Source organism: Panicum virgatum, chromosome 1N, assembly GCF_016808335.1.
Source record: "Panicum virgatum strain AP13 chromosome 1N, P.virgatum_v5, whole genome shotgun sequence".
NCBI classification, from domain to species: Eukaryota; Viridiplantae; Streptophyta; class Magnoliopsida; order Poales; family Poaceae; genus Panicum; species Panicum virgatum.
Genome location: NC_053145.1, coordinates 64,654,043 through 64,665,997, shown reverse-complemented (window position 1 = coordinate 64,665,997; position 11,955 = coordinate 64,654,043). Strand labels below are relative to the sequence as shown.

General features: G+C 43.2%; 1 protein-coding gene across 1 annotated transcript; it reads right to left on the bottom strand.

Annotated features, from left to right (window-relative positions):
• Positions 1-5,526: 5,526 nt before the first annotated feature.
• On the bottom strand, positions 5,527-11,955 carry LOC120657475 (ubiquitin carboxyl-terminal hydrolase 23-like). Its single transcript, XM_039935788.1, is given in 13 exon segments — positions 5,527-5,863; positions 6,187-6,280; positions 6,394-6,916; positions 7,211-7,306; positions 7,432-7,590; positions 7,697-8,797; positions 9,469-9,594; positions 9,698-10,024; positions 10,125-10,140; positions 10,142-10,286; positions 10,412-10,522; positions 10,989-11,103; positions 11,538-11,955. Coding segments are annotated over 13 exon segments (3,228 nt in total). The 5' UTR covers positions 11,790-11,955; the 3' UTR covers positions 5,527-5,700.

Genomic DNA, 11,955 nt, shown 5'->3' with positions numbered 1-11,955 from the left:
TTGTAGCACAAGTTATAGCCTTGAAACTGTACTGGGAAGGTATTCGGGGCTCTCAGGCCCTGTCTATCACCCTACAGGGATGAGCTTCAGGTGCATGTTTCCACTATGGTCCTTTTAGACGTGTGGAACATGTTTGGGCTAAAATCCCTCAGTTTCATCAGAGGCTAGTCGATTGGGCGGGTGCAACAGAGCCACCTGCTCATAATAAATCGATGAGAATGTTGGTGCCCATTTTGGTGTGGTAAAGACTATTATACTTTTAAAAACATATGTAGGGGTCCTCTATATGAGTTTTCATCCCTATAAGATAGTATTCTATGCCCCTGTTCCAACGAGACAAAGAACTCCCGATTCTGGATCATGTAGCATGAGTTATAGCCTTTAAAATTCACGGGGAAGGTATTCGGGGCTCCGAGGCCCTGTCTATCACCGTACGGGGATGAGCGCTAGGTGGTTCTTTCCCATATGGTCCTTCTAGATGTGTGGAACATGTTTGGGCAAAAATCCCTTAGTTTCATTGGAGGCTAGTCGGTTGGGCGGGTGCAACAGTGCCACCTGCCTATAATAAATCGATGAGAACGTATGTGCCTATTTCGGTGTGGTAAGGACTATTATATTTTTTAACAAATATGTCAGGTTTCTCTATATGAGTTTTCATTCTTATGGGGTAGTATTCTGTACTCCTGTTCCAACGGGACTGAGAACGCCGGATTTTGGATCCTGTAACGTGAGTTATAACCTTTAAACTGCACGGGGAATGTATTCGGGGCTCTCAGGCCCTGTCTATCGCCGTACAGGGATGAGCGCCAGATGGATCTTTTCCATGTGGTCCTTCTAGATGTGTGGAACATGTTTGGGTGAAAATCCCTCAGTTTCATCGGAGGCTAGTCGCTTGGGTGGGCGCAACAGAGCCACCTGCTCATAATAAATCGATGAGAACGTAGGTGCCCATTTCGGTGTGGTAAGGACTATTATATTTGTTAGAAAAATATGTAGGGGTCCTTTATATGAGTTTTTATTCCTACAGGGTAGTATTCTGTGCCCCTGTTCCAATAGGATCGCGAATGCCCAATTCTAGATCCTGTAGCATGAGTTATAGTCTTTAAACTGCACAAGGAAGGTATTCGGGGCTCTCAAGCCCTGTCTATCGCCATACAGGGATGAGCTCCAGGTGCATGTTTTCTCTATGGTCCTTCTAGACGTGTGGAACATCTTTGGGCTAAAATCCCTTAATTTCATCAGAGGCTAGTCGGTTGGGCGGGTGCAACAGAGCAACCTGCTCATAATAAATCGATGAGAACGTTGGGGCCCATTTTAGTGTGGTAAAGACTATTTTATTTTTTAAAATATAAGTAGGGGTCCTTTATATGAGTTTTCATCCCTACAAGATAGTATTCTATGCCCCTATTCCAATGGGGCCGAGAATGCCCGATTCGGGATCCTGTAACATGAGTTATAGCCTTTAAACTGCACAGGGAAGGTATTCAGGGCTCCAAGGCCCTGTCTATCGCCCTACAGCAATGAGCGCCAGATGAATCTTTCCTATATGGTCCTTCTAGACATGTGGAACATGTTTGGGCAAAAATTCCTCAATTTCATAGGAGGCTAGTCGGTTGGGCGGGTGCAACAGAGCCACCTGCTCATAATAAATGGATGAGAACGTAGGTGCCTGTTTCAATGTCGTAAGGACTATTATATTTTCAAAAAAATATGTCAGAGCCCTCTATATCAGTTTTCATTCCTACAGGGTAGTATTCTGTGCCCCTGTTCGAACGGGACCGAGAACTCCCGATTCCGGATCCTGTAGCATGAGTTATAGCCTTTAAAATGCATAAGGAAGGTATTCGAGTCTATCAGGCCCTGTCTATCGCCCTACAGGGATGAGCACCAGATGAATCTTTCCTATATAGTCCATCTAGACATGTAGAACATGTTTAGGCAAAACTTCCTCAGTTTCATCGGAGGCTAGTCGGTTGGGTGGGTGCAACAGAGCCACCTGCTCATAATAAATCCATGAGAACGTAAGTGCCCATTTCAATGTGGTAAAGACTATTATATTTTCAAAAAAATATGTCTAAGTACTCTATATGAGTTTTCATTCCTACATGGTAGTATTCTATGCCCCTATTCCAACGGGACCGAGAACTCCCGATTTTGGATCCTGTAGCATGAGTAATAGCCTTTATACTACACGGGGAAGGTATTCGGGGCTCTCAAGCCCTGTCTATCGCCATACAGGGATGAGCGCCAGATGAATCTTTCCTATATGGTCCTTCTAGATATGTGGAACATGTTTGGGAAAAAAATTCCTCAGTTTCCTCAGAGGCTAGTCGGTTGGGCGGGTGCAACAGAGCCACCTGCTCATAACACATCGATGAGAACGTAGGTGCCCTATTTCAATGTGGTAAGGACTATTATATTTTCAAAAAAATATGTTAGGGTACTCTATATGAGTTTTCATTCCTACAGGGTAGTATTCTGTGGCTCTATTCCAACGGGACCGAGAACTATCGATTTTAGATCCTGTGGCATGAGTTATAGCCTTTAAATTGCACGGGGAAGGTATTCGGGACTCTTAGGCCCTGTCTATCGCCCTACAGGGATGAGCACCAGATGAATCTTTCCTATATGGTCCTTCTAGACATGTGGAACATGTTTGGGCAAAAATTCCTCAGTTTCATCGGAGGCTAGTCGGTTGAGCGGGTGCAATAGAGCCACCTGCTCATAATAAATCGATGAGAACGTAGGTGCCCATTTCAATGTGGTTAGGACTATTATATTTTCAAAAAAAATATGTCTAAGTACTATATATGAGTTTTCATTCCTACATGGTAGTATTCTATGCCCCTATTCCAACGGGACCGAGAACTCCAGATTTTGGATCCTGTAGCATGAGTTATAGCCTGTATATTGCACGGGGAAGGTATTCGGGGCTCTCAGGCCCTGTCTATCGCGCTACAGGGATGAGCGCCAGATGAATCTTTCCTATATGGTCCTTCTAGACAAGTGAACATGTTTGGCAAAAAATCCTCAGTTTCATCAGAGGCTAGTCGGTTGGGCGGGTGCAACAGAGCCACCTGCTCATAATAAATCGATGAGAACGTAGGTGCCCATTTCAATGTGGTAAGGACTTTTATATTTTCACAAAAAAATATGTCAGAGTACTCTATATGAGTTTTCATTCCTACAGGGTAGTATTCTGTGCCCCTATTCCAATGGGACCGAGAACTCCCGATTTTGGATCCTGTAGCATGAGTTATAGCCTTTATACTGCACGGGGAAGGTATTCGGGGCTCTCAGGCCCTGTCTATTGCCCTACAGGGATGAGCGCCAGATGAATCTTTGCTATATGGTCCTTCTAGAAATGTGGAATATGTTTGGGCAAAAATTCCTCAGTTTCATCGGAGGCAAGTCGGTTGGGCGGGTGCAACAGAGCCACCTGCTCATAATAAATCAATGAGAGCATAGGTGCCCATTTCAATGTGGTAAGGACTATTATATTTTCAAAAAATATGTCATGGTACTCTATATGAGTTTTCATTCCTGTAGGGTAGTATTCTGTGCTCCTATTCCAACGGGACCGAGAACTCCCGATTTTGGATCCAGTAGCATGAGTTATAGCCTTTAAACTGCACGGGGAAGGTATTCGGGGCTCTCAGGCCCTGTCTATCGCCCTACAGGGATGAGCACCATATGAATCTTTCCTATACGGTCCTTCTAGACATGTGGAACATGTTTGGGTAAAAATTGCTCAGTTTCATCGGAGGCTAGTCGGTTGGGCGGATGCAACAGAACCACCTGCTCATAATAAATCGATGAGAACGTAGGTGCCCATTTCAATGTGGTAAGGACTATTATATTTTAAAAAAATATGTCAGGGTACTCTATATGAGTTTTTATTCCTACAGAGTAGTATTCTGTTCCCCTATTACAACAGGACCGAGAACTCCCAGTTTTGGATCCTGTAGCATGAGTTATAGCCTTTAAACTGCACGGGGAAGGTATTCGGGGCTCTCAGGCCCTGTCTATCGCCCTACAGGGAAGATCGCCAGATGAATCTTCCCTATATGGTCCTTCTAGACATGTGGAACATGTTTGGGCAAATATTTCTCAGTTTCATCGGAGGCTAGTCGGTTGGGTGGGTGCAACAGAGGCACCTGTTCATAATAAATCGATGAGAACGTAGATGCCCATTTCAATGTGGTAAGGACTATTATATTTTCAAAAAAATATGTCAGGGTACTCTATATGAGTTTTCATTCATACAGGGTAATATTCTGTGCCCCTATTCCAACGGGACCGAGAACTCCCGATTTTGGATCCTGTTGCATGAGTTATAGCCTTTAAACTGCACGGGGAAGGTATTCGGGGCTCTCAAGCCCTGTCTATCGCCCTACAGGGATGAGCGCCAGATGAATCTTTCCTATTTGGTCCTTCTAGACATGTGGAACATATTTGGGCAAAAATTTCTCAGTTTCATCGGAGGCTAGTTGGTTGGGCGGGTGCAACAGAGCCACCTGCTTATAATAAATCGATGAGAACATTGGTGCCCATTTCAATGTGGTAAGAACTATTATATTTTCAATATAATATGTCAGGGTACTCTATATCAGTGTTCATTCCTACAGGGTAGTATTCTGTGCCCCTATTCCAACGGGACCGAGAACTCCCGATTTTGGATCCTGTAGCATGAGTTATAGCCTTTAAACTGCACGGCGAAGGTATTCGGGGCTCTCGGGCCCTGTCTATCGCCCTACAGGGATAAGCGCCAGATGAATCTTTCCTATATGGTCCTTCTAGACATGTGGAACATGTTTGGGCAAAAATTTCTCTGTTTCATCACAAGCTAGTCGGTTGGGCGGGTGCAACAGAGCCACCTGCTCATAATAAATCGATGAGAATGTAGGTGCCCATTTCAATGTGGTAAGAACTATTATATTTTCAAAAAAAATATGTAAGGGTACTCTATATGAGTTTTCATTCCTGCAGGGTAGTATTCTGTACCTCTATTCCAACGGAACTGAGAACTCCCGATTTTGGATCCTATAGCATGAGTTATATCCTTTAAACTGCACGGGGAAGGTATTCGGGCCTCTCAGGCCCTGTCTATCGCCCTACAGGGATGAGCGCCAGATGAATCTTTCCTATATGGTCCTTCTATACATGTGGAACATGTTTGGGCAAAAATTCCTCTGTTTAATCGGAGGCTAGTCGGTTGGGCGGATGCAACAGAGCCACCTGCTCATAATAAATCGATGAGAACGTATGTGCCCATTTCAATGTGGTAAAGACTACTATATTTTCAAAAAAAAATATCAGGGTACTATATGTGAGTTTTCATTCCTACAGGGTAGTATTCTGTGCCCCTATTCCAACGGGACATAAAACTCCCGATTTTTGATCCTGTAGCATGAGTTATAACCTTTAAACTGCACGTGAAAGGTATTCGGGGCTCTCAGGCCCTATGTATCGCCCTACAAGGATGAGCGCCAGATGAATCTTTCCTATATCAATACCGGTAAGCTGGCGAACAGAACAAAAGAGTTGTCATTTCATTTCTCCACTGATCGATTAGCAACAAATACAAGGTACATTCATCTGTCCAAACTCTATACAACATATCAGAAATCTAGAAAAATACAAAGAAGAAATTCAGTTTCAAAACTGATGGACACAACAGCGATATGCTTCTACAGCGTGTCATATCCTTAGAGGCCCGTGCCCGGACCTGATCTGGTCAGTTTGCAATCTCCTCCGCTGCCGTGATCTGATGTTTTCCACCTCTTGAAAAGGGTTCGGTCCACTGAAGTCTCGCTTTGATTTCCTCACCTTCTTCGTCCTCCCGCGGTCATACTCCTCGTCCCTACTCGAATGAGATGGCATGAGTGTTTCATGGAAATAGTCTTACAATAAAAGAATCTTCAAGAAAACATTTGAACGTCAATGGATAACAAAACTATAATACGGGGTTTATAATCATTCATATCATGGGCCATAGCCACCTTGAAAAGCACAGCATATTCTGAAATTTTGCTCAATTTAGAGCAAGGAGCCAGCCTGTTCCAGCTGGTGGTCGAGATAAAAAAGTGTCCAGAACCAGTCTCATGATCCCACGAATGTTAGTATCAGCCACGAAATGACATGAATCGTGAGACTCAATGGTAACTGTTAGTACATTTAACTTACCATTCATCTAAAACATAGCCAATGCTGGTGGCACTCGAATATTGCAGCTCTGCCGCCTTGGTATTTCGCATGTCATCATCATCCCATCGTGGAACTGCGATTAAAAAATGATAAGATCTGTTGATGGTAGGATAATTGAAGAAAAAACATGGTATTTACATTTCTGTGAGGCTGCACGTGTTAGTCAGGGAAGAGGTGCACACTAACCTCTCAAACCCCTTGTGAGGAGGTCAAAATGCCAGGAGCCTTTCTTATCTGTATCCCCACATTTTCCTGCATCAGGATTTGACACACAGCTCCGGAATGAGCTTCCTAGCTCAGCACCAGCAAAAGTTGCATCCTTGCTGACCTCCTTGTCTATGGTAAGTTCAGCAGCACAGGAGTTTCCAACATTTTGTTTCTTTTTATACATGTGTATAGCATCTTCAGAACTTGCAGTGTTATGAGAGTGTTTTCGTCTCTGGGATTTGCATGATATGCCACTACTAAGAACAGTTTCTGATGTTGATGTCTGCTGATCATTGGCAATACTTTCAGGGTTTACATCTGATGTTGAAAGCCTTCTAGTTCTCTTGTGTTTCCTTTTCTTGCGTGGTTTCAGTGACGCCAACAACAGTTGTTTGGACCCAAAATAAAAGTTGGCAGCTGGATAATTCACATGCTTCTTTGACTTGATTTTAATATTTTTATGCAGACTGCCATGGCGTGGACCCCTATCTTTATCTACCACCTGCACAAAGTTTTCAGAACACATCGCATAATCTTTGGAGCTAGCCACACGAGCAGAGGATTGAGAAGATATTTTTTTCTCACAGTTGACACCTTCAGTGTTCTGCGAGTTATACGGCACAGAGGTATGCCAAGGATTTATAATAAAATAAAACACATAATAATATCAATTAAAACTCCTATACCATGAAATAGAGCAGCAGTGAATGCATTACATTGTTACATGGGCAACAGCATGCACAATGCTCCCTATAAACAACCAGAGATAAATGAGAGGAAACAGGTGGTTCCATACCTGGTACTCTGCATCTGCCATATGGCCAGTTTCCATAAGAGAGACTTCCTTAACCATAGACTGCCCATCCCCCAGTGTATTGTTCTGCACAGCAGTCTGCAGAAGCAAGAGATACAAAAGCAAACTGTGTGTTCAGCAGATCTGTTTAGATGCACACCATTGAACATTGGACCAAAGCATCGCATGAAAAAAGTGTAACTGGCAGGCCCTTTAAGATTTACCTGCTCCTCTGCTTTTACTTTATCATCAATTGTTTCCACAGAAAGCTCCTTCACCACAATTAGTCCATCATATTGCTTAACAGGCTCTGTCCCTTTAGCTTCAATACCATGGATTGAATCTTCATTGCCCGTTATTGTATCATCAGAAACAGCAGTATCCTACCATGTTCACAAGAAAAAGCAATAAAGTAAATATAAAATACTGAAAATTCAAAAGTATGCCAAAAGCGAAAAAGCAGCACAAATAGAAACATCACAGGGTTACCTCAGTCAGGACAACTGGTGCAATGATTGTTGCATCACTATTAGGACATGGTTTGCAAAATGCATCAATTCGAGGTTCATTAGTCTGCTTGTTTGCCCTCAATAACCCATCAGCACCATTGCATGATTCAAACACAGAAGCAGGGGTGTCTTTGCCTGAATCAGTGAGTGCACCATCAGGTTCTAGTTGCAAATCCTGCAATGGCTTCTCATGTGCCTTCTGATCAGAGCTTGCATCACAGAGACTACAAGCATCAGGCTGTGCAGAAGCAGGGAAGTCTTTGCCTGAATCAGTTAGTGCACCATCAGGTTCAAGTTGCAATTCCTGTAATGGCTTCTCATATACCTTCTGATCAGAGCTTGCATCACAGATAATACAAACATCAGGCTGTGCTGTAGAAATTGTCTCCCTTTGATTAATTAGTGCAGTTTGCTCTGTTTTGGTGGAGAATGTAGCAGTAGCCGCAACATGTGAGCATGAGGCTTTCTGTACTGGCTCATTGTTTTGGGATGTTGAATCTTTAGTAACTTCAGTGTTTCCGTGTTCATGGGAACACTGTTCCTGCGAACTGGCGCTACTATTGTTGGACTGACCATTATCTGGGTTCAGCTTCTGTGATCTCATCTCAAGAATACAAACATCAGGTTGTCCTGGAGATATTATCTCCCTCTGAACACCCAGTGCTATTTGCTCTGCTTTGGTGGACAAGGTATCTGCACCATCTGGGAGTGCATGTGGGGCTTTCTCTTCTGGTTCATTGTTTTTGGATGTTGAAGCATTGATAACTTCAGTGGTGCTATGCTCATTTGAACACTGGCCTTGTGAAGTGGCAGTAATATCACTGGGCTGACCATTATCTGGGTCATGCTTCTGCAACTTCATATCTTCTTTGGAAATTGAGGGAAAATACAAAGTTTTTTCCATTAAACCACTTCGAATTGCACCATTCATACATGCAATCTTCTTGGATATCCTTTCCTTTTCTGACAAACTGGCAGCACCATTACCTCTATGAATTACAGAATTCCTTACTTCGTCACGCACATAAAATAACATGTATGCTTTCTGCCTTAGCACATCTGCCTCACGGACTTGGCGAACCTAGGCATCAATAATCAATAAATAATCAACAGAAATGACAAAGAGATTAAAGTAAAGAAAAAACAAATAAAGCCCCTGGTGTATACTAGAAGGTACCGAGATAACTTAAGCACACCAGCAATTATCATTTGGAACAACCACAGTGCTAAGCTGAGCAAAAAATCTCACCAGCACTCCCTGTTTTGTCCATACAGACAATTCCCTTCCGAAGCCACCCACCAACAACCCAAAATTCTTCAAACAGAGACCCTTATACAAAATAATGCAATAAAACGAGCTCTCTGACGTGTATAGTAAAACACACAAGATACATACATTAAGCAATGAGGCAAAACCATTGACACAAGTGCAGCATGGAACTACTATATGGATAAGCAAAATTATAATCAGGCAAGTTCTGGCGTGCAGGACCCTAAATGCTGCAGACATAAGAAATAAACTTTGCCACTGAAGTATATAAATCATGTGACATTTTTTCCTTTTCTTTAATGGAAAGACAAATACTGCTGATGGAGGTATGCAGCGGATGAATAAAGATTAGAGATCTGGGGGAAGAAAGAACAAAGATGCATGAGGTGCCAATGCCACTGGTAATAGAAACAGTATAAAAACTACAGCATGGATCAACTCCAAGTAAAATAGGTTAAATCTGGAAGGATCAGAACTCCAACCTTGTTATCATCAAGATTGTGCCATAGACCACTGGATGTCCGAACGAAGCAATAATAGTGACCTGACTGTGTATTCCAACCAGCATGAACCAAAACACCATAGAGGCTATATTTCAAATCTGTACCCTACACATTTAGAGTGCGAGCAATATGAAAAACTCACTAACAGAAATACAAAATATGAAAAGCTGTTACACTGGTAATTTCCAAAAAAAAAATGGTAACTCACTTCTGAATTGCTTACAAATGGCTTCAAGTTTAAAGTTGTTTGAAAATCCACCTTTTTGTCGATCTTTTGAAGAGGGTTGAAAGGACTAAAGCGTTTCAGATGAATTGTCAACACAGAAGGAGCCTTATCAATAAGAAACATTTTCTTTGCTGCAACTTTCTGCTTGCACCGGGTGCAGCTGTAGTGCTTTTCCCCACCATCTAATAGCTCCTCCTCGGTAAAATTATAAAGTGCTTTCATCAATGTGGTAGCATTGCCTATGTCAAGACTGAGATCCAGGAAAGGATCAAATTTGTTTGAACAGTGTGAGCACCTTGTACATCTCACCTGCAATGTATATGTATAGATCATCCAGTGATCATATGATGAATATAGCTTTATTTGATATTACTCGTACGAAGGTAATTATGCAATTGACGCAATGTACCTGACTTCTTAAGCGGTCTGTGAACTAGACTTTTCTCATAAGCGCTTGGAGACTCACTTGGTATACCAGATGGTAAAGAGCATTTGTGCATTGACTCAAGCAAGCTAACCATTAGCTCATGAGCATCTTCCTGCCTAGAGTTACGAAAACTACGAGAAATGCCTGCCTTGCAGTTAAGGATTGCACTATCTACGTTTAAATGAATGTAGATGGGTTTTCATACCTTAAAATATACAAGATAAAAGAATAAGAACAGCTCAGTTAGGTTATAGCCCATGAGAGGATACATCTTAAGTTCTTGACAAACTGCATTGGTGTCAGAATTTTCCCAGTTGACTGTAGAGCAGACCTAACATGGTTTTGGAGAGCACATAATGCACAGAATCCAGGAGTCTGACCTATAAAAAGTAAAAAAAAAAGATAAATTAAAATTAATAACTGAAACAAAATTTGCACCCTACAGAAAGTCTAGCACTTGCCGAAAGAAAACCCCAAGAGGGGCAAACTGCCTATATAGCAGAATGCCACTGTCTATATTGATCATCCACAGAAGGGATAATAAATAAGGGATCATCAACAGAATAGATAGTATTGATCATCAACAGGTCATCATAGGCATCTACCAGTGCATATGTGTACCCCAAAAACTAGTGTAAATAACGGATAATAAATATTTTATCTGAAAATACAGAATGATCAAGAGCAAGAATAATGGCCGCTTCACTTTGGACATCTGCAGGCAACACCAGTGCAGACATGAGGAATGTCTTTTAAGATAAGAATAGCTTTCTTCTAGCCTCTGCATGTGTCTTGCGACAACATGAGGAATGTCTATGGGCTGGTTTCGAGTGGCAGCAAACTTACACGAGGATCTGTGCTTGCTGCTCTGCAGGTAGGCCACGAATGGCTCGGTATACGTCAAGCATTGCAGAACCGAGTTGAGGTAGCATGTATTGCCAAGATTGTGCAAGCCAGCACCCTGCGTTGCATACACCAGCCCAACTCAGTGAATTAACTTGCATGACGTTGAATTGAATGGCCATAGCCGAAACGGAAGCGACAAAAGAGAGCCGAGTTTCGAATGCAAGACGGTCCAAAACTTTTGGCACCCGCGACTCCAAAATTCTTTTCTTTTTGGCGACATGATTCCAAATTTTGATTCATATGGTGCCAAAATCCAAAACAAAAAAATGCAGGAAATCTGGTCAGTGTTTGCAGTCCTAATATTGCAATTTTTTCATCTGTAGCACAAAGGGCAAATGATCAACCCCTAGGCCCCAGGCAACGTTAAAAAAACTGCAGCTTCCAGAACAGCAGAAGAGAAAACTTCGCCCAAAATGAGGATTCATCAACCAACTTAAACCTTACAGGATGCAGCCCCACTATGGAACCGAATCGAACTGCGTCACTCACGATTCTCCGCAGGTAGAATCTCGCGGCGCTGAGCTGGAACCCGCCCCCGCTGCTCTCCCCATTGTCGAACATCTTGCCCTCCGGCCCACCCCACGCCGCCGCCACGCGGTTATCAGCGGCCGCGAAGAGACTCCTCTCCATCCGAAACCCTCCCGGCATGGCCGCAGCCGACGCCGTCGGCGGACGGGGCCTGGTGGCGGCGTGGAACTCTATCCTTCGATGCAGCAGCTCCTCCGCCGCCGCCTCCCCCATTATCCTAGGGTTCGCGCGCGAGTGGCGGATCCGGTGGCTGCAAGAAGATATATTGCCTCTAATTCTGGGCTGATTTCCAGGGTTAAATTCCGCGGTTTTCGATGGATTTGGGGCCGGGGCGGTGATTGTTGATTTGGGGGGCGCAAGAGGAAGAGGACGAGGGGGG